Source organism: Lagenorhynchus albirostris, chromosome 3 (assembly GCF_949774975.1).
Source record: "Lagenorhynchus albirostris chromosome 3, mLagAlb1.1, whole genome shotgun sequence".
NCBI classification, from domain to species: domain Eukaryota; kingdom Metazoa; phylum Chordata; class Mammalia; order Artiodactyla; family Delphinidae; genus Lagenorhynchus; species Lagenorhynchus albirostris.
The window spans coordinates 77,911,674-77,930,335 of record NC_083097.1 but is presented as its reverse complement, the minus strand read 5'-3'; the positions used below and the strand labels follow the sequence as shown (position 1 = coordinate 77,930,335).

Sequence of the window (18,662 nt, the reverse complement as noted above, 5' to 3'; positions counted from 1 at the left end):
CAAAATATTTAGAGAAATATGCTCATAAAGTTTACAGAAATCTCCAAGAGGAGGCTGATATAAATGTTATGAAACAAACATGAGAAGTACATGAAGGGGAGAGGAGCTTCATGATGGCGGAAGAGTAAGACGTGGAGATGACCTTCCTCCCCACAAATACATCAGAAATACATCTACATGTGGAACAACTCCTACCGAACACCCACTGAACGCTGGCAGAAGACCTCAGACCTCACAAAAGGCAATAAACTCCCCATGTGCCTGGGTAGGACAAAAGAAAAAAGAAAAAACAGAGACAAAAGAATAGGGACGGGACCCGCACCAGTGGGAGGGAGCAGTGAAGGCGGAAAGGTTTCACACAGTAAGAAGCCCCTTCGCGGGCGGAGACTGCGGGTGGCAGAGGGGGGAAGCTTCGGAGCCACGGAGGAGAGCACAGCAACAGGGGTGAGGAGGGCAAAGCAGAGATTTCCGCACGGAGGATCGGTGCCGACCAGCACTCACCAGACTGAGAGGCTTGTCTGCTCACTGCCGGCACGGGCGGGGGCTGGGAGCTGAGGCTCAGGCTTCGGAGGTTGGATCACAGGGAGAGGACTGGGGCTGGCAGCATGAACACAGCCTGAAGGGGGCTAGTGTGCCACAGCTAGCTGGGAGGGAGTCTGGGGAAAGGTCTGGAGCTGCCAAAGACGCAAGAGACTTTTTCTTGCCTCTTTGTTTCCTGGTGCGCCAGGAGAGGGGATTAAGAGCACCGGTTAAAGGAGCTCCAGAGACAGGCGCGAGCCGTGGCTTTCAGCGCAGACCCAGAGACGGGCATGGGACGCTAACGCTGCTGCTGCCGCCACCAAGAAGCCTGTGTGCAAGCACAGGTCACTATCCACACCTCTCCTCCCGGGAGCCTGTGCAGCCCGCCACTGCCAGGGTCCCGTGATCCAGGGACAACTTCCCCCGGAGAACACACGGCGCGGAGAACACAAGGCGCAGAGAACACACGGCACGCCTCAGGCTGGTGCAACGTCATGCCGGCCTCTGCTGCCGCAGGCTCACCCCGCACTCTGTACCCCTCCCTCCCCCCGGCCTGAGTGAGCCAGAGCCCCCAAATCAGCTGCTCCTTTAACCCTGTCCTGAGCGAAGAACAGACGCCCCCCGGCGACCTACATGCAGAGGCGGGACCAAATCCAAAGCTGAACCCCAGGAGCTGTGCGAACAAAGAAGAAAACGGGAAATCTCTCCCAGCAGCCTCAGGAGCAGTGGATTAAATCTCCACAATCAACTTGATGTACCCTGCATCTGTGGAATACCCAATACACAACAAATCATCCCAAATTGAGGAGGTGGACTTTGGGAGCAACGATCTATACATTTTTTTCCCTTTTTCTCATTTTGTGAGTGTGTATGTGTATGCTTCTGTGTGTTATTTTGTCAGTATAGCTTTGTTTTTACCATTTGTCCTAGGGTTCTGACTGTGCATTTTTTGTTTTGTTTTGTTTTTTAGTATAGTTTTTAGCACCTGTTATCACTGGTAGATTTGTTTTTTGGTTTGGTTGCTCTCTTCTTTTTCTTTTTTTAATTACTTAAAAAAAATTATTTAAAAAATTTTTATTTTTTATTTTAATAACTATTTATTTTACTTTATTTTATTTTATTTTATCTTCTTCTTTCTCTCTTTCTCTTTTTTCTCCCTTTTATTCTGAGCTGTGTGGATGACAGGCTCTTGGTGCTCCAGGCAGGCGTCAGGGCTGTGCCTCTGAGGTGGGAGAGCCAACTTCAGGACACTGGTCCACAAGAGACCTCCCAGCTCCACATAATATGAAACGACAAATATCTCCCAGAGATCTCCATCGCAATGCCAACACCGAGCTCCACTCAACGACCAGCAAGCTATAGTGCTGGACACCCTACACCAAACAACCAGCAAGACAGCAACACAACCACATCCATTAGCAGAGAGGCTGCCTAAAATCATAATAAGGCCACAAACACCACAAAACACACCATCAGACGTGGACCTGCCCACCAGAAAAACAAGATCCAGCCTCATCCACCAGAACACAGGCACTAGTCCCCTCCACCAGGAAGCCTACCCAGCCCACTGAACCAACCTTAGCCACTGGGGACAGACACCAAAAACAACGGGAACTATGAACCTGCGGCCTGCGAAAAGGAGACCCCAAACACACTAAGTTAAGCAAAATGAGAAGACAGAGAAACTCACAGCAGATGAAGGAGCAAGGCAAAAACCCACCAGACCTAACAAATGAAGAGGAAATAGGCAGTCTACATGAAAAACAATTCACAATAATGATAGTAAAGATGATCCAAAATCTTGGAAATAGAATGGAGGAAATACAAGAAATGTTTAACAAGGACCTAGAAGAACTAAAGAGCAAACAAACAGTGATGAACAACACAATAAATGAAATTAAAAATTCTCTAGATGGGATCAAGAGCAGAATAACTGAGGCAGAAGAACGGATAAGTGACCTGGAAGATAAAATAGTGGAAATAACTACTGCAGAGCAGAAGAAAGACAAAAGAATGAGAAGAATTGAAGTCAGTCTCAGAGACCTCTGGGACAACATTAAATGCACTAACATTCAAATTATAGGGGTCCCAGAAGAAGAGAAAAAGAAAGGGACTGAGAAAATATATGAAGAGATTATAGTTGAAAACTTCCCTAATATGGGAAAGGAAATAGTTAATCAAGTCCAGGAAGCACAGAGAGTCCCATACAGGATAAATCCAAGGAGAAACACGTCAAGACACATATTAATCAAACTGTCAAAAATTAAATACAAAGAAAACATATTAAAAGCAGCAAGGGAAAAACAACAAATAACACGCAAGGGAATCCCCATGAGGTTAACAGCTGATCTTTCAGCAGAAACTCTGCAAGCCAGAAGGGACTGGCAGGACATATTTAAAGTGATGAAGGAGAAAAACCTACAAGCAAGATTACTCTACCCAGCAAGGATCTCATTCAGATTTGATGGAGAAATTAAACCCTTTACAGACAAGCAAAAGCTGAGAGAGTTCAGCACCACCAAACCAGCTTTACAACAAATGCTAAAGGATCTTCTCTAGGCAAGAAACACAAGAGAAGGAAAAGACCTACAATAACAAACCCAAAAGAATTAAGAAAATGGGAATAGGAACATACATATCGATAATTACCTTAAATGGAAATGGATTAAATGCTCCAACAAAAAGACACAGATTGGCTGAATGGATACAAAAACAAGACCCATATATATGCTGTCTACAAGACACCCACCTCAGACCTATAGACACATACAGACTGAAAGTGAGGGGATGGAAAAAGATATTCCATGCAAATGGAAACCAAAAGAAAGCTGGAGTAGTCATTCTCATATCACACAAAATAGACTTTAAAATAAAGACTATTAGAAGAGACAAAGAAGGACACTACATAAGGATCAAGGGATCGATCCAAGAAGAAGATAGAACAATTGTAAATATAATATGCACCCAATGTGGGAGCACCCCAATATATAAGGCAAATGCTAACAGCCATAAAAGGAGAAATTGACAGTAACACAATAATAATGGGGGACTTTAACACCCCACTTTCATCAATGGACAGATCATCCAGACAGAAAATCAGTATGGAAACAAAGGCCTTAAATGACACATCAGACCAGATGGACTTCATTTATATTTACAGAGTATTCAATCAAAAGCAACAGAATACACTTTCTTCTCAAGTGCCCACAGAACATTCTCCAGGATTGATAATATCCTAGGCCACAAAGCCAGTCTCAGTAAATTTAAGAAAAGTGAAATCATATCAAGCATCTTTTCCAACCACAACTCTATGAGATTAGAAATCAACTACAAGAAAGAAACTGTAAAAAACACAAAGATGTGAAGGCTAAACAATAAACAGTATGCTACTAAACAACTAATGGATCACTGAAGAAATAAAAGAGGAAATGAAAAAATATCTACAGACAAATGAAAGTGAAAGCATGATGATTCAAAACCTGTGGGATGCAGTAAAAGCAGTTCTAAGAGGGCAGTTTATAGTGATACAATCTTACCTCAGGAAAGAAGAAACATCTCAAATAAATAATCTAACCTTACACCTAAAGCAACTAGAGAAAGAAGAACAAACAAAACCCAAAGTCAGTAGAAGGAAACAAATTATAAAGATCAGAGCAGAAATAAATGGAATAGAGACAAAGAAAACCATAGAAAAGATCAATGAAACTGAAAGCTGGTACTTTGAAAAGATACACAAAATGGATAAACCTTTAGCCAGACTCAGCAAGAAAAAAAGGGAGAGGGCTCAAATCAGTAAAACTAGAAATGAGAAAGAAGTTACAATGGACACCACAGAAATACAAAGGATCATAAGAGACTACTACAAGCAACTATATGCCAATAAAATGGAAAACCTAGAAGAAATGGACAAATTATTAGACAGGTACAATCTCCCAAGACTGAACCAGGAAGAAATAGAAAATATTAACAGACCAATCACAAGTACTGAAATTGAAACTGTGACTAAAAATCTCCCAACAAATAAAAGTCCAGGACCAGATGGCTTCACAGGCAAGTTCTATCACTTAGTGAAGAGTTAACACCTACCTTCTGAAACTATTCCAAAAAATCACAGAGGAAGGAACACTCCCAAACTCATTCTATGAGGCCACCATCAACTTGATACCAAAACCAGACAAAGAGCCACCAAAAAAGAAAATTATAGGCCAGTATCACTGATGAACACAAAAATCCTCAACAAAATACTAGCAAACTGAATCCAACAATACATTAAAAGGATCATCTACCACAATCAATTGAGGTTTATCCCAGGGATGCAAGAATTTTTCAATATCTGCAAGTCAATCAGTGTGATACACTACGTCAACAAATTGAAGAATAAAAACCATATGATCATCTCAATAGATGCAGAAAAAGCTTTTGACAAAATTCAACACCGATTTATGATAAAAACTCTCCAGAGAGTGGGCACAGAGGGAACATACCACAACATAATAAAGCCCATATATGGCAAACCTACAGCTAACAACATACTCAACAGTGAACAGCCAAAAGCATTTCCTCTAAGATCAGGAACAAGATAAGGATGTCCAGTCTCACTGCTTTTATTCAACATAGTTTTAGAAGTCCTAGCCACGGCAATAAGAAAAAGAAATAGAATCCAAACTGGAAGAGGAGAAGTAAAAATGTCACTGTTTGCAGATGACATGATACTATACCTGGGAAATCCTAAAGATGCTACCAGAAAACTACTAGAGCTAATCAATGAATCTGGTAAATTGCATTATACAAAATTAATACAGAGAAATCTGTTGCATTTCTACACACTAACAACAAAAGATCAGAAAAAGAAATTAAGCAAAGAATCCCATTTACCATCACATCAAAAGAATAAAATACCTAGGAATAAACCTACCTAAGGATGTAAAAGACCTGTACTCCAGAAACTATAGGATGCTGATGAAAGAAATCAAAGATGACACAAACAAATATACCATGTTCTTGGATAGGAAGAAGCAATATTTTCAGAATGACTATACTACCCAAGGCAATCTACAGACTCAATGCAACTTATCAAATTACCAATGGCATTTTTCACAGAACTAGAACAAAAATTTTTTAAATATGTATGAAAACACAAAAGACCCCGAATATCCAAAGCAATTTTGAGAAAGAAAAACAGAACTGGAGGAATCAGACTCCCTGACTTCAGACTATACTGCAAAGCTACAGTCATCAAAACAGTATGGTACCAGCACAAAATCAGAAATATAGATCAATGGAACAGTATAGAAAGCCCAGAAATAAACCCACGCACCTATAGTCAATTAATCTACAACAAATGAGGCAAGACTGTATCATGGAGAAAAGACAGTCTCTTCAATAAATGGTGCTGGGAAAACTAGACAGCTAAATGTAAGAGAATGAAATTAGAAAATTCTCTAACACCATACACAAAAATAAACTCAGAATGGATTAAAGACCCAAATGTAAGACCAGATACTATAAAACTCTCAGAGGAAAACATAGGCAGAACACACTTTGACATAAATCACAGCAATACCTTTTTGGACCCGTCTCCTAGTGTAATGGAAGTAAAAACAAAAATAAACAAATGGGACCTAATTAAAGTTAAAAGCTTTTGTACAGCTAAGAAAACCATAAACAAAATGAAAAGGCAACCTACAGAATGCAAGAAAATGTTTGCAAATGATGTGACCGACAAGGGATTAATCTCCAAAATTTACAGACAGCTCATGCAACTCAATATCAAAAAAACAAAACAACCCAATCAAAAAATGGGCAGAAGACCTAAATAGACATTTCTCCAAAGAAGACATACAGATGGGCCAAGAGGGACATCAAAAGATGCCCAACCTTGCTAATTATTAGAGAAATGCAAATGAAAACTACAATGAGATATCACTTCACACCAGTCAGAATGACCATCATCAAAAAGTCTACCAACAATAAATGCTGGAGAGGGTGTGGAGAAATGAGAACCCTCCTACACTGTTGGTGGGAATGTGAATTGGTACAACCACTATGGAGAACAGTATGGAGGTTCCTTAAGAAACTAAAAATAGGGGCTTCACTGGTGGCGCAGTGGTTGAGAGTCCGCCTGCCGATGCAGGGGACATGGGTTCGTGCCCTGGTTTGGGAAGATCCCACATGCCGCAGAGCGGCTGGGCCCGTGAGCCATGGCCGCTGAGCCTGCGTGTCTGGAGCCTGTGCTCCGCAACAGGAGAGGCCACAACAGTGAGAGGCCCGTGTACCGCAAAAATAAATAAATAAATAAAATAAAATAAAATAAAATAAAATAAAAAAGAAACCAAAAATAGAGCTACCAGATGATCTAGCTATCCCACTCCTAAGCATATATATCCGGAGAAAACAATGGTTCAAAGGGATACATGCACCCCAGTGTTTATTGCAGCACTGTTTACAATAGCCAAGACATGGAAGTAACCTAAATGTCTGTGGACAGATAAATGGATAAAGAAGATGGGGTACATATATACAATGGAATATTACTCAGCCATTAAAAAGAATGAAATAATGCCATTTGCGGCAATGTGGATGGACCTGGAGATTATCATACTAAGTGAAGTAAGTCAGGCAGAGAAAGACAATATCACATGATATCACTTACATGCAGAATCTAAAAAAAATGATACAAATGAACTTATTTACAAAACAGAAACAGACTCACAGCCTTAGAAAACAAACTTATGCTTATTAAAGGGGAAAGGTTGGGGTGAGAGATAAATTGGGAGTTTGGGATTGACATATACACACTAGTATGTTTAAAATAGATAGCCAACAAGGATCTACTGTATAGCACAGGGAACTCTACTCAATATTCTGTAATAACCTAAATGGGAAAAGAATTTGAAAAAGAGTAGATACATGTATATGTAAAACTGAATGACTTTGCTGTACACCTGAAACTAATACAACGTTGTAAATCAACTACACTCCAATATAAAATAAACATTTCTTAAAATTAAAAAAAAATTTAAAAAGCAGCACATGAAGATAAGATGATTAATGAGAATAGTGTGATTGAAATCCACCAAGGAAAGAGAATTGAGGCAAAAAGTGGTCCTGAGTCAGCCATTGGTGACACTTCATCATGTGCATCTTATTTTTGTCTCTCCCTCCTTCTCTCTCCTACTTTCCTCTCTCTCCCTTCTCTTCATCCAGTTCCGTAGGAGTGCCAGGAATTCTCATGATTCATGCTTAGCAATGGCTGAAGTGTTTGCTGACACTTACTCTGGATAACAGGGCACACTTGAAATAATCATTGGTCCTCAAGCTGAGAGTCAGCGGGGGTGGATTATAAACAGGCATTGTGTCAAATGCAAACCAAAATAATAAAACAGAAATCCTATGTTTCTGGCTTTCCTTTCTCTCCTTACTTTAATTTTCATGGACTCTAGGTTCAATGAGAATTTTTTTTTGGGAGGGGTAAATATTTCTACTACAGTCTTAAGATTATTTTAAGATTAAGGTCAGATTTTTTTTATTTTTTAAGATTAAGCTTGGTATAAATAAGTAGTGACAGCTAACAGATTAATTACGGATCAGTTAACATATATTTTGAAAATAATTAAGAAATTAATGTAAATGTAAATTACTAAGTAAAAACATAACTTTAAATTAAAAATAAATTTAAAAATTAAAATGAGTGCTAAATGACATTTATAAGAGCTTAGAGTTGGACAGTGTGTTTCAAGGTATTTGCAATGTCCTTTAAAGAAAAGTTCAAGATGAGGCCATAGGATCCCTCAGTGGCACTAAATTATGGTGCCAGTACTAAGTTATGGCATAGGATCCTACTTGGGACAGTAAAGTTACAAGGAAAATAGAAAGCAAAAGTGTGTGGGTAATTTTCAACAAGCAAAATTTGATAATAATGGAGCTGGGGTAACTCTTAAAGGCACTAAAGAATATTAGCTCATAAGAATTAGTTGAGAGCATCTTGAGAATGCTCTCTCTTTAATCTTCCATCCCAAAACATTCCCAAGAAACACGGTTTGAGTCATGGTAATTAGGGGAGAGGGTTTAAGGCATGAAGAACTAGGCTTATCTTCAGAACTAGGCTTACTCCACGTGGCAATCACACTGGAGGACATGCTTGTATTTTTTCTTCTGAAATTCCAAGAAATTATAATCAGAATAAATCCCAAGAACTTGACAAAGGTTTATCCATAAGATGGTACCCCACATGACTCAAATTTCAGAAAGAAACTTCAGAAAGCATCTGAAATAACCAGTATCTGTATCACTTCTTTCTATGTTCACTTAGTGTAACCTTTCTCATTCTTAGATTTAGTTTTAAGTGGCCAGGATAATAAAACCATTTTAGCAAGAAATTAAGAATTTATATTCTTTTCTAGATCCAGAGAAATGTATTTAGAGAAATTATCTTACAATTTTAAAAACTCAAGTCTAGAACCCAAAAAACTCTTGCTGACTACTCTTTTCTAGATATTCTAAAATGACGTATAAGTGTATAGATGGTGTTTGAGGCAAATACTGAAAGGAAAGTTGAGTTTCCAAAGACTCTCATTAATTAGGAAGAAAACGTTTACTTCCATAGCCTAAGTTTCCTAGGACACATAACCCATCTGTCAACAGCCCACATTCATTTTGCTTTACCATATAATCAACTGAAAGGCATTCACCCAAGTTGACTCTTGAAGATTCTCCATACCTTGGTTTCTGTGGGATTCATACTGGAAGACTTCCTGGTTGAAGCAGAGGAAGTTGTCACCTAGAAAGGAAAGAAATAAGAAGTTTAATTATAGTTAACCTACAACCTTCTTTGTCCTTCGGGTCCTTTTAACCACTTACTCTTAACTCTTTACCTTGGTTTTACCTCACCTAGAGTACCACTCCCATAAAAGTTCAGTATGTGGTGTTGCCCAGTGGGTAAAAGCCTTTGTAACCAGATCAAATGGGTTCACATTTGGAGTGTGCTACTTACTAAATAATCCTTGGGCAAGCTACTTAAATTTTCTGATCTTTGGTTTCCCCTTTCTCAATTTTTGTTCCGTAGGTAACAACTGCCTTCTAAGTTTATTACTGCCTGGTATTTAAGTACTCAGTAAATATTATTCTAATTATTGTTTGTATTATTTTCAGAAAGAACATGGACTTTGAAACTTACAGAATTTTGTTCAAATGCCAGCTTTGCCTATTACTAGCTCTGTGACTTTGGGTCTTAGTTTTCCAAGTATATAAAATGGGGCCTATAATGTCTATTTTGCAGGGTTGTAATTATTTGCGATAATGTGGGTAAAATGCCTGGCACATTATAGGTGTTCATTAAATTGCTAGTGCATTATTCCTAGGCTATTGTAAGATAGACAAGTAGGCATAGCTCTGGGAAATAGGCTCAGGTAGATTAGAATCGTCATGTAAGGAAGAGAAGGTGGGAGATCGTGTTGCAGAGGGGATATTGCTATATTATCTGTCTCATCTAGGCTCCTCCCTGGAGGGCAAAGGTGATGAATGGTAACTGAAGTATTCAAGAAACACCTTTCCTAGGGATGTGGTCAGCCCCTGCAATCTAATCACCCAAGCAGGGGGATGTGGATGTGGACACTTGCATGGTATTGAGAAATACATACTCTAGTAACTTACACTGGTTAATATTAAACTCACAATTACATTCTTTGTGAATTCCAACTCAGGCTCATTTAAACCTCCTTAACATTTGAGTTCCATTAGGTTTTAGAGCCCAGGGATTCCATCTGGCACCAGTTGTCTTCTTAAGTAACTGGCTGTCAGTAAACAGCTGCTCCCTGCCAGCAGCACCCAGAGCCCCATCCCCTGATGCCTGGCCCTGAGCCACTTCAGAAGCTCAGTCCCCGGGCAGGATGGACCCATCCCTGCTGGTGCCCCAGCTCCCCTACCTCGACACACCACACTCAAGGTGACTGCGTGAACCCACTATAACCCACGGCCCACGAACACGATCACTTTCCCCACCGACCTCATTTAATGTGGAGCATGTTGGCGCTTAGAGTTAAATTGCCACATTTTACAGATAAAAGCCCAAAGCTTTAGTATACTGACTTTTCAAACATAGTCATATGAACTTAACTATTCCTGAGCACCCTTAAGCAGCCCCCCACCCTAAAACACACACACACACACACACACACACACACACACACACCTTGTCACTGTGGCAGGCATGCGCTGTCTCTCTCACATTCTCTTTGGGATAAAGAACTGGAAGAGGTACCAAAGTAGATTTCCCTCATCAAATTAATGGACAAATATGTGAATATGCATTTTTCCTGGAGAATTTTTTTTTTAGTTTGTGGGGATTAACATTCCCATATCTATACAATTCTGTCTTTCCACAAGTAGAATTGGTTGTACAAAGGTCCATTCAAACTCAAGAAGTTCCACTTAGCTACATCCCACTCCTTCAGTGATTTCCCTCAGCCATCTAAAACCACCCAAGACAAACACTCCACACAAAGGTTCTTTTTAAGCTGCAAATCTTCGGGTGAACATTCATTTTCTAAACATCCAAGTTTATTAAAACATTCCTGAAATTACATAGCCTTGGGTTTTCCAATCTGCCTTACTGCTTTATTAAGCAATAGCTGGAAGGGATCCTTAAATCCTAGAAAGAAGACTTTCAAAGGCTCACCAAGGACAGTCAGATCTCCATGGAATGCCTATAAGTAAGCATGGAGCAGGCTGTAATGGGAATTTAGCTGAAGGTCTTGGCCACACCTGTTCTCAGCATAGATTCCTCCGTGAAAGTTTTATCCCGTCACTAAGGCACTAAACATTTTGAAACTAAAATAGGAAAACCACTTCATGGGGGCTGGAAAGGAGGCAAATAATCCCACCCTGTTATGGGCTGGTTCAACTCTGGCTAAGTGTAGTGTGTTCAATCTTATTTGTAAAGACAAGGAAAGTTTACTATTTGTTACCCTTACTGGGGGATTATATACACTTTCAATTTAAATCTTCTACATGGTTTGACTTTCTAATCATAGGTGTGAATAACTTATAATTTAAGAATTTTGAAGAGTTAACCCATAAATCTTTGAAGAACCTTAGAGAAAAACTTTGAATATGTAGGTTTTAAACAGATGAGGAAAATGGTATCTCATAAAGATTAAGTGACCCATCAAAGTTTACCACAGTTCACTGGCTCCGTAAGTATTTATCCAGAACATAGTTTGTGTCAAGTACTGTGTTAGCTGATGGGAAACCGACCGACCTGTCTCTGACCTTGTGAAAGTTACAGTCTGGTCAGAGATGACATTAATAGACTAACCACTTCAATCCCACTCCTGGGCATATATCTGGACAAAACTATAATTCAAAAAGACACATGCACCCCTATGTTCACAGCAGCACCATTTACAATAGCCAGACATGACAAAAACCTAAATGTCCATCAACAAAGGATAAAGAAGATGTGGTGTATATGTATATATATATATGTATACACACACACAAACACAATGCAATATTCTCAGCCATAAAAAAAGAATGAAATAATGCCATTTACGGCAACATGGATGGACCTAGAGATTACCATACTAAGTGAAGTAACTCAGAAAGAGAAAGACAAATACCATATGATATCACTTACATGTGGAATCTAAAATATGACACAAATGAAATTATCTACAAAACGGAAACAGACTCACAGACATAGAGAACAGATTTGTGGTTGCCAAGGGGGAGAGGGATGGAGATTAGCAGATGCAAACTATTATATATAGGATGGATAAACAACAAGGTCCTACTGTGTAGCCCAGGTAACTATATTGAATATCCTGTGATAAACCATAATGGAAAAGAATATGAAAAAGAATGTGTATACATATGTATAACTGAATCACTTCACTGTACAGCAGAAATTAACACAACCTTGTAAATCAACTATACTTCAATGAAATAAATTTAAAAAAAGCATAACCACTTTATTAACTACTTGTGATAAGTGCTATAAAGGAAAATCACAGGGTACCATGTCCCACAGACTAGGCAACCAGATCTAATTCAGGGGACAGTCAGGACAGGTGATGCTGAAGAAGTGACAGTTAATGTGGAGATTGAAGGATACGGGGGCATCACCCAGGCAGAAGGCGGGGAGGACCCTCCGAGATGTCTGTGCCAGGGCTGAGCCAGGCCCCCTGACTTTTAAACCAGTGACTCTCTGCTGCAGGACCGACCACTCAGCCGGTCCTAATATCAAGGCATAGACGGTTTTAAAGCAACATCAGTGCTCAAATACCAAAATCTCTCTATGGAATTAGGACTGTATATAAGACTAAAGTGCGGCCATAACAATACTCTCCCTCCTAAATGACCCATGCAAATCTCTTGACATCCAGAGTATTATGAATCATTTATAATCTTTAATTAGGGCACAAATCAGAGTAACAAAGAACAGAGAAAAAGTACTTTAATATAATTATTTTCCACCCAGCCACTCAACAATTGCTGTTTAAAAAGCAATGAGCCTGGGGCTGAGGATACACAATGAATGTCACTGTCACAGCCTTGAAAGAGTTCACAGTCCAGCGCAATAAACAGACATCAAACAGGTTTAGTTACAACTTAAGTGCTCTAACAGGTATGAAGAAAATCCTAGGTGACCGAAGAAATGTTTTGGTTCTAAGTCAGTTGTAGGCCCACCTGAAGTAATCTTACTGTGTTGTCAAATCTCATTAAAACAAAGCAATATCGATAAAAGAAAGTAATTGCAGCCTAGAAAAAATTAATATTTAATCCTGTACTTATCCAGTATGGCATGTTAACGTTCTGGCTTTATTCAACAAAACCTCTTTAAATTTGTTTACTTGCTACAATAAGAATTTTGGAGTTCACTGCAGGAAATGATTAGAAATATGAGGGGGAGATGGTATGCTTTTAAGACCCCTGAAAAATGGAAACTGCTTTCCTTTTTCACATATATTTTGCAAAGGTCTCCCATACTACAGCCTTTTAGATCTCTCACCTGTTCTGGCTACGCTAGTCTTCGCACATGTCACTCCCACGCGCATGCCTCCCTCTATAGTAGAGCCTGCGATGATGACTCCTGTTACCCCCTGTATCACACAGAAATCCTTTCTCTTGCCTTTAAAGACCCCTAGTCTCCAATCCCACCGCATCTCCCAGCGCAGAACATCTGCTCCAGGCAGCCAGCCCATCCCTTTCTCAGAGCACAGCTCTCTCACCTCCCCCTTTATGTTTTTTTTCACATAAGTGCCACTGGTTGGGATGCTTCTCTTCCCCAAATATCCGAATCCTACATGCCCTTCCTTTCAGGTGTATCTCACTAGCGCCAGCCCTGGCACTGTAACTTCCGAACCACTGCAATCCTAAGTGGGCATCCATCCGCCTTCGCCAATCCCCGCTCACTTACAGTACCATATACAGGCAAGTAATGACCTAACTGCAGCATGAAGTCTCTCTTCCACCACATGGGGTCCCTTTAAAAGAGCTGTCTGTTGGGTACACTAATCTGCTCACCCCCGCTCTTACTCATGGCAGGTTTCTATCCAAGGCTTTCCCTTGATTCTGCAGGATGCCTAGTGAGGCTGCGCGAGAAGAGAAGTAAGACCTAGGACCAACCCAATGGTCCTGTGATGCTGGATGTGAGCGGAGAGGGTTGTGAGCTCGCCCACAGGTCCTGGCTGGACCCAAGGGCTTCTTCAGAAGGGGCGGGGTCCTAGAGGGCTTACTCATCCATTCTGCTGCCATTAAATCTGGCTGATGAAAAACTCATTCCCTCGGCTCCTTACCTCTCTGTCTCCCATGTCCTAGAGTCTTTTCACTTGCTTGGGCTCCCAAAAAACAGCTTCTTTCCAGGCACTGTCAGTTGGTTCATGGGAATCCTCCCCTCCAGTCACTCAGCCTCACTTTGATCTCCCTCCTTGCCCCAGCTCAGTTCAGAAAGTGCACCCAGAGCACACCCAGCAGATGAGTCAGCGGCTGCCGCTCACCCCACACCTTGCTTCCTCTCCCCACCCCTCACTGCCAGCGTTCCCACAGCCTCCCACCGGCAGCACGTCACCCTTCACACACCCCAGCTGCCTTTGTTTGCGGAGGTTACTGAGAATGCCAGCCCACGTACGTGCTGCCCTTTTCCACCTGATAATCCATCCGCAGTTTCACTTTGAATCACTGACCATCCTCTTCCCCAGGGCTGCTGTGACGCAGGGAGCTCCAGTCCAATCCCCAGCCCTCCGACCTGTTTCCTTCTGGAAGCCTTTTCCACTTGCTCCATTCTTCTCTGCGTTCTTTAATATTTAGTCACAAACCCTCTGCCTTCTCTCTTATATTACTGCATCCTCGGAGAGTTGATTTTTCCCCATGACTTTATTATTTTTTTTAATACATTTATTTATTTATTTACTTTTGGCTGCCTTGGGTCTTCATTGCTGTGCGTGGGGGCTACTCTTTGTTGCGGTGTGCAGGCTTCTCATTGCAGTGGCTTCTCTTGTTGCGGAGCAGGGGCTCTAGGCGCGCCGGCTTCAGTAGTTGTGGTGCACGGGCTTAGTTGCTCCGCGGCATGTGGGATCTTCCCGAACCGGGGCACGAACCCATGTTCCCTGTATCGGCAGGCGGACTCTCAACCACTGCGTCACCAGGGAAGTCCCTCTTCTCCCCCTACCCTCCGCCCATGATTTTAAATATCATTTACTATGTGAACAGTTCTCCATACTTTATCAGCAGCCCTACTTTATTACCAGACAACATTATTTTACCTTAAAGGGAGGAAGCCAAGAAAGTCAGATGCAGGCTCAAATGCCGACTCCAGCACTTACTCATTCACATTAATTATCCTCCCAGAAGCCTTCAACCTCATTTGCAAAATGGGAGTAATATCACCTGCCTCTGGAGTTGCTGTAAGGGCCAAATGACGTAATTCAGGGAAACTCATCTGCCGCTGAATTGCTTGGAGTCTACCTCCAAGTCCTCATTACCATTCCATCCTTTTAATTTCTTTCCCTGGTCTAATCAGATATCTCTCACACCTGGATTACATCAAGGCCTTTCTAATAGTTTCCATGCCTTGTTCTCTCCCACCCCCATCCCCACCCCCACTTCTAGCTCCCACTCCTTTCTATCGCTGCCTAATTTACCTGAAATCAATGCATACCATGTTCCCACTCTGATGAAATACTAAACTCTCAGTGGTTTCTCACTGTCCTAGATACGGTCCAATGTCTTCTGCCTGAACCTTTGACTTTCCATATTTGACCTAATCTCCTCATTCCACTACGTCTCTTGCTATGCCCCACACCGTGTCTCCCCACCTCCCAGGATGCTGTCCTTCCTGTCTCAGGAGAACCTCATCGGGCAGCATAACTCACTGGTTAAGAGAGTGAGAGGCGGCTCTGGACTCAAGACTGGTGGAATTCCAGCTAGCATTGAATTCATGTGCAACCTCGAGCAAGTTACTTAACCTCTCTGTGCCTCAGTGTCCTCATCTATAAAATGAGAATAGTAACAATTCTTACCTTGTAGGGTTGTTTTAAGGATAAGTTGATGTACATGAACCCATTACAACAGCACTTGGCAAGTGGTAAGTGCTGGACAAATGCTGGTCGGTGTTATCATCACCATCATGCTCCCATCCACCACTGAGGAAGCCTTTCTTGTCATCCCCACGGCTGAGGAAGCCTTTCCCTGCTCAGACAGCTCCTACCCTCCCCTTGAAGATTTAGCTCAAGATACAACACCTGTATCTGCTTTAGCTCATATTACCTTCTCAACTCTCATATGTTTGTACTTCTCACTTGAACACGTAATCATATATGCTGTTCAGGGTTACCCAGTCTTTTCTAAGTGTATGTCATGTCTTATCAATGAAGCTGTAAATTGATCAAGAGGCAGGGGTCATTTCTATTCTCCACAGTGCCTACCACAGTGTTTAATAGCAGAGAGGAGCTCAAAAATCACTGTTGATTCCAATATTTGTTTCCATTTTCTAATTGTCAACTAAAGTTTCATTTAAACAAAGAATGAAGTATAGTTTTAATACCTTGGTTCTTTTCTAAAAAAAAGCTAGAATCAAGAATATAATTAATAACTCAGAAGAAAGGTTCAGCCTGAAAGCTTCTTAGTGGTGATGAGTCCACAGGTAAGTCGATTAAACCTGAAGAGCAACTGGCTTCCCATGTGGAAATACCATGCACCCCACAGGGCTATTGCGAGAGTCAATTACATACCAAATATTAGGGCAATCTGGGCAAAGCACAAAACAAATATTAAAAAAATTTTTTTAATTAAGTTCTGACAAATCAAAATCAACTTAACTGATTTTTAACTTTTAAAGTTAGCTCTGCTAGATGCACAAGAGAGAAATGTATAATTTGCTTCTGAACCATAATGAGATTCTTACCTTAATAACATATCCCAAAAATGAAAGAAAAGAAATCATGGGGTTTTTTTAAAGTTCTTTCTTCACAGGATCTGTCAGACAGACCCAAACCTGAACTCCATGAGGGCAGGGACCATGCCTGTCTCAGCTGCTGCAGGTACCCAAGCATCGCACACAGTAGTTGCTTAATAAGTATGTGTTAAATAAATAAATGTATACATTTGTACGTGAATAAACATGAGTATTATCTGATGGCTCAAAAGCAACATTATACGAGTTTTATTCAATCATCAGAAATTTTGTCCAAAGCACAGGTCAGAAAACTGGTTAGGAAAACATAAACATCTAGTCTTTTACATCTTTATCGTCATTACCCAGTAGTTGTATAACTTTAAAAAAACGCATATACACAAAAAAATCCCTGAGCTGCTTGCTTCCTGTAAGACACCTGGAACAAACAATAGACGGCTAATGAGGGGCTTTCTAAAGAAAGCACTGACGTTCTTTACAAACACCATTCATGGACCCAGTGAGAACAGGTTCACGGTGATGGATTATTCACTTTAGGAGATGAATATTCAGATGTTTAGCTCCTTCTATTGTTTGCCACGCAGTCACACCATGACATACCGTCTTGTCTTGCAATGCCCTTAATTATTTAACATAATAATGGTGCTTCTAAAGAGAACTGCAACTCAGTCACCTAACAAAGTATAGTACCTAATCGTAACAGAAAACGTGATACTGATGAAATGGGTCATCTATGAATGAAGTTGAGCCATCTCTTTCAGGGAGAACATGGCTTTGTGCCAACAGATCTAATCAGGGCACCAACTTACATCTCAGCATGTATGTAATATAAGAGCAGGTCAATGGCATGTATGTAATATAAGAGCAGGTCAATTGCGATAGGATCTTAAGTACAATATGAAGTTATAAGAGATCAGAAGAGGGAGACTATTTCTGAGGTGTGGGTTTGAAGATGGCTAGGAAAAACTTCACAGAGGAGATGGGAACAATTTACTTAGTATTAATTGCAGTGTGATGGGGAGGTAGGTGAGGACTATAGCATCTTCCATATGCCAGGAACTGTGGCAGGGGCTTTGGGCATCTGATTTCAATATATCTTTATAAAATCCTAGGACCTAATCATTATTATCTGCATTTTATAAATGAGAAAACTGAGGCTCAGAGAAGTTAGGTAACGTATCTAAGATCTCACAGTTAAGAAGTTGTAGAGCGTGGATCTGAACACAGACATTGACAATAATGCCCACGAACTTTTTGCTGTAACAAGCTGACTCCCTTACTTTCAAAAAGTAAAATAAAAGATTTTAGTTTTACAAAACATGGAGTTGGAGCCCGAGATGGGGTAGTCATTCCAGGTGAGCAGAACAGATTGAGCAAGACTTAGAGGTGGGAAAGTACCAGAGATAATCAGACTAGAGTACAACCGGTTGGATGAAGTAGAACATGGCAAAATGAGGCAAACTGAACACTGCCTGGTGGAACAGAGTATGATTCTATCTCAACTGAGTATGCTATACATTCATGAACTATCTTAAAATAATATAAAAATAAATATATTTAAATATATTACATTAAAGATTTAAATATATTAAAATATATTTTAAAATACATTTAATTATCTTAATTAAATATAATTAAAATATATTAAGATATATTATCTTAATAATATATTACGATAAAAATAGAATGCCTGAGCTCTACTTGCTCTGGGAAGTGGAGAGCACACGGCAGC

At 40.5% G+C, this 18,662-nt stretch overlaps 1 protein-coding gene across 5 annotated transcripts in view; it reads right to left on the bottom strand.

Moving 5' to 3' along the window:
• Positions 1-18,662, bottom strand: part of CAST (calpastatin) — a 125,433-nt gene that overhangs the window by 50,884 nt on the left and 55,887 nt on the right. For all 5 annotated transcript variants that reach the window (XM_060143310.1, XM_060143312.1, XM_060143311.1 and 2 more), the window contains one exon: positions 9,239-9,298. In XM_060143310.1, the coding sequence (XP_059999293.1) occupies positions 9,239-9,298 (60 nt within the window). The remainder of the gene's footprint in view (positions 1-9,238; positions 9,299-18,662) is intronic.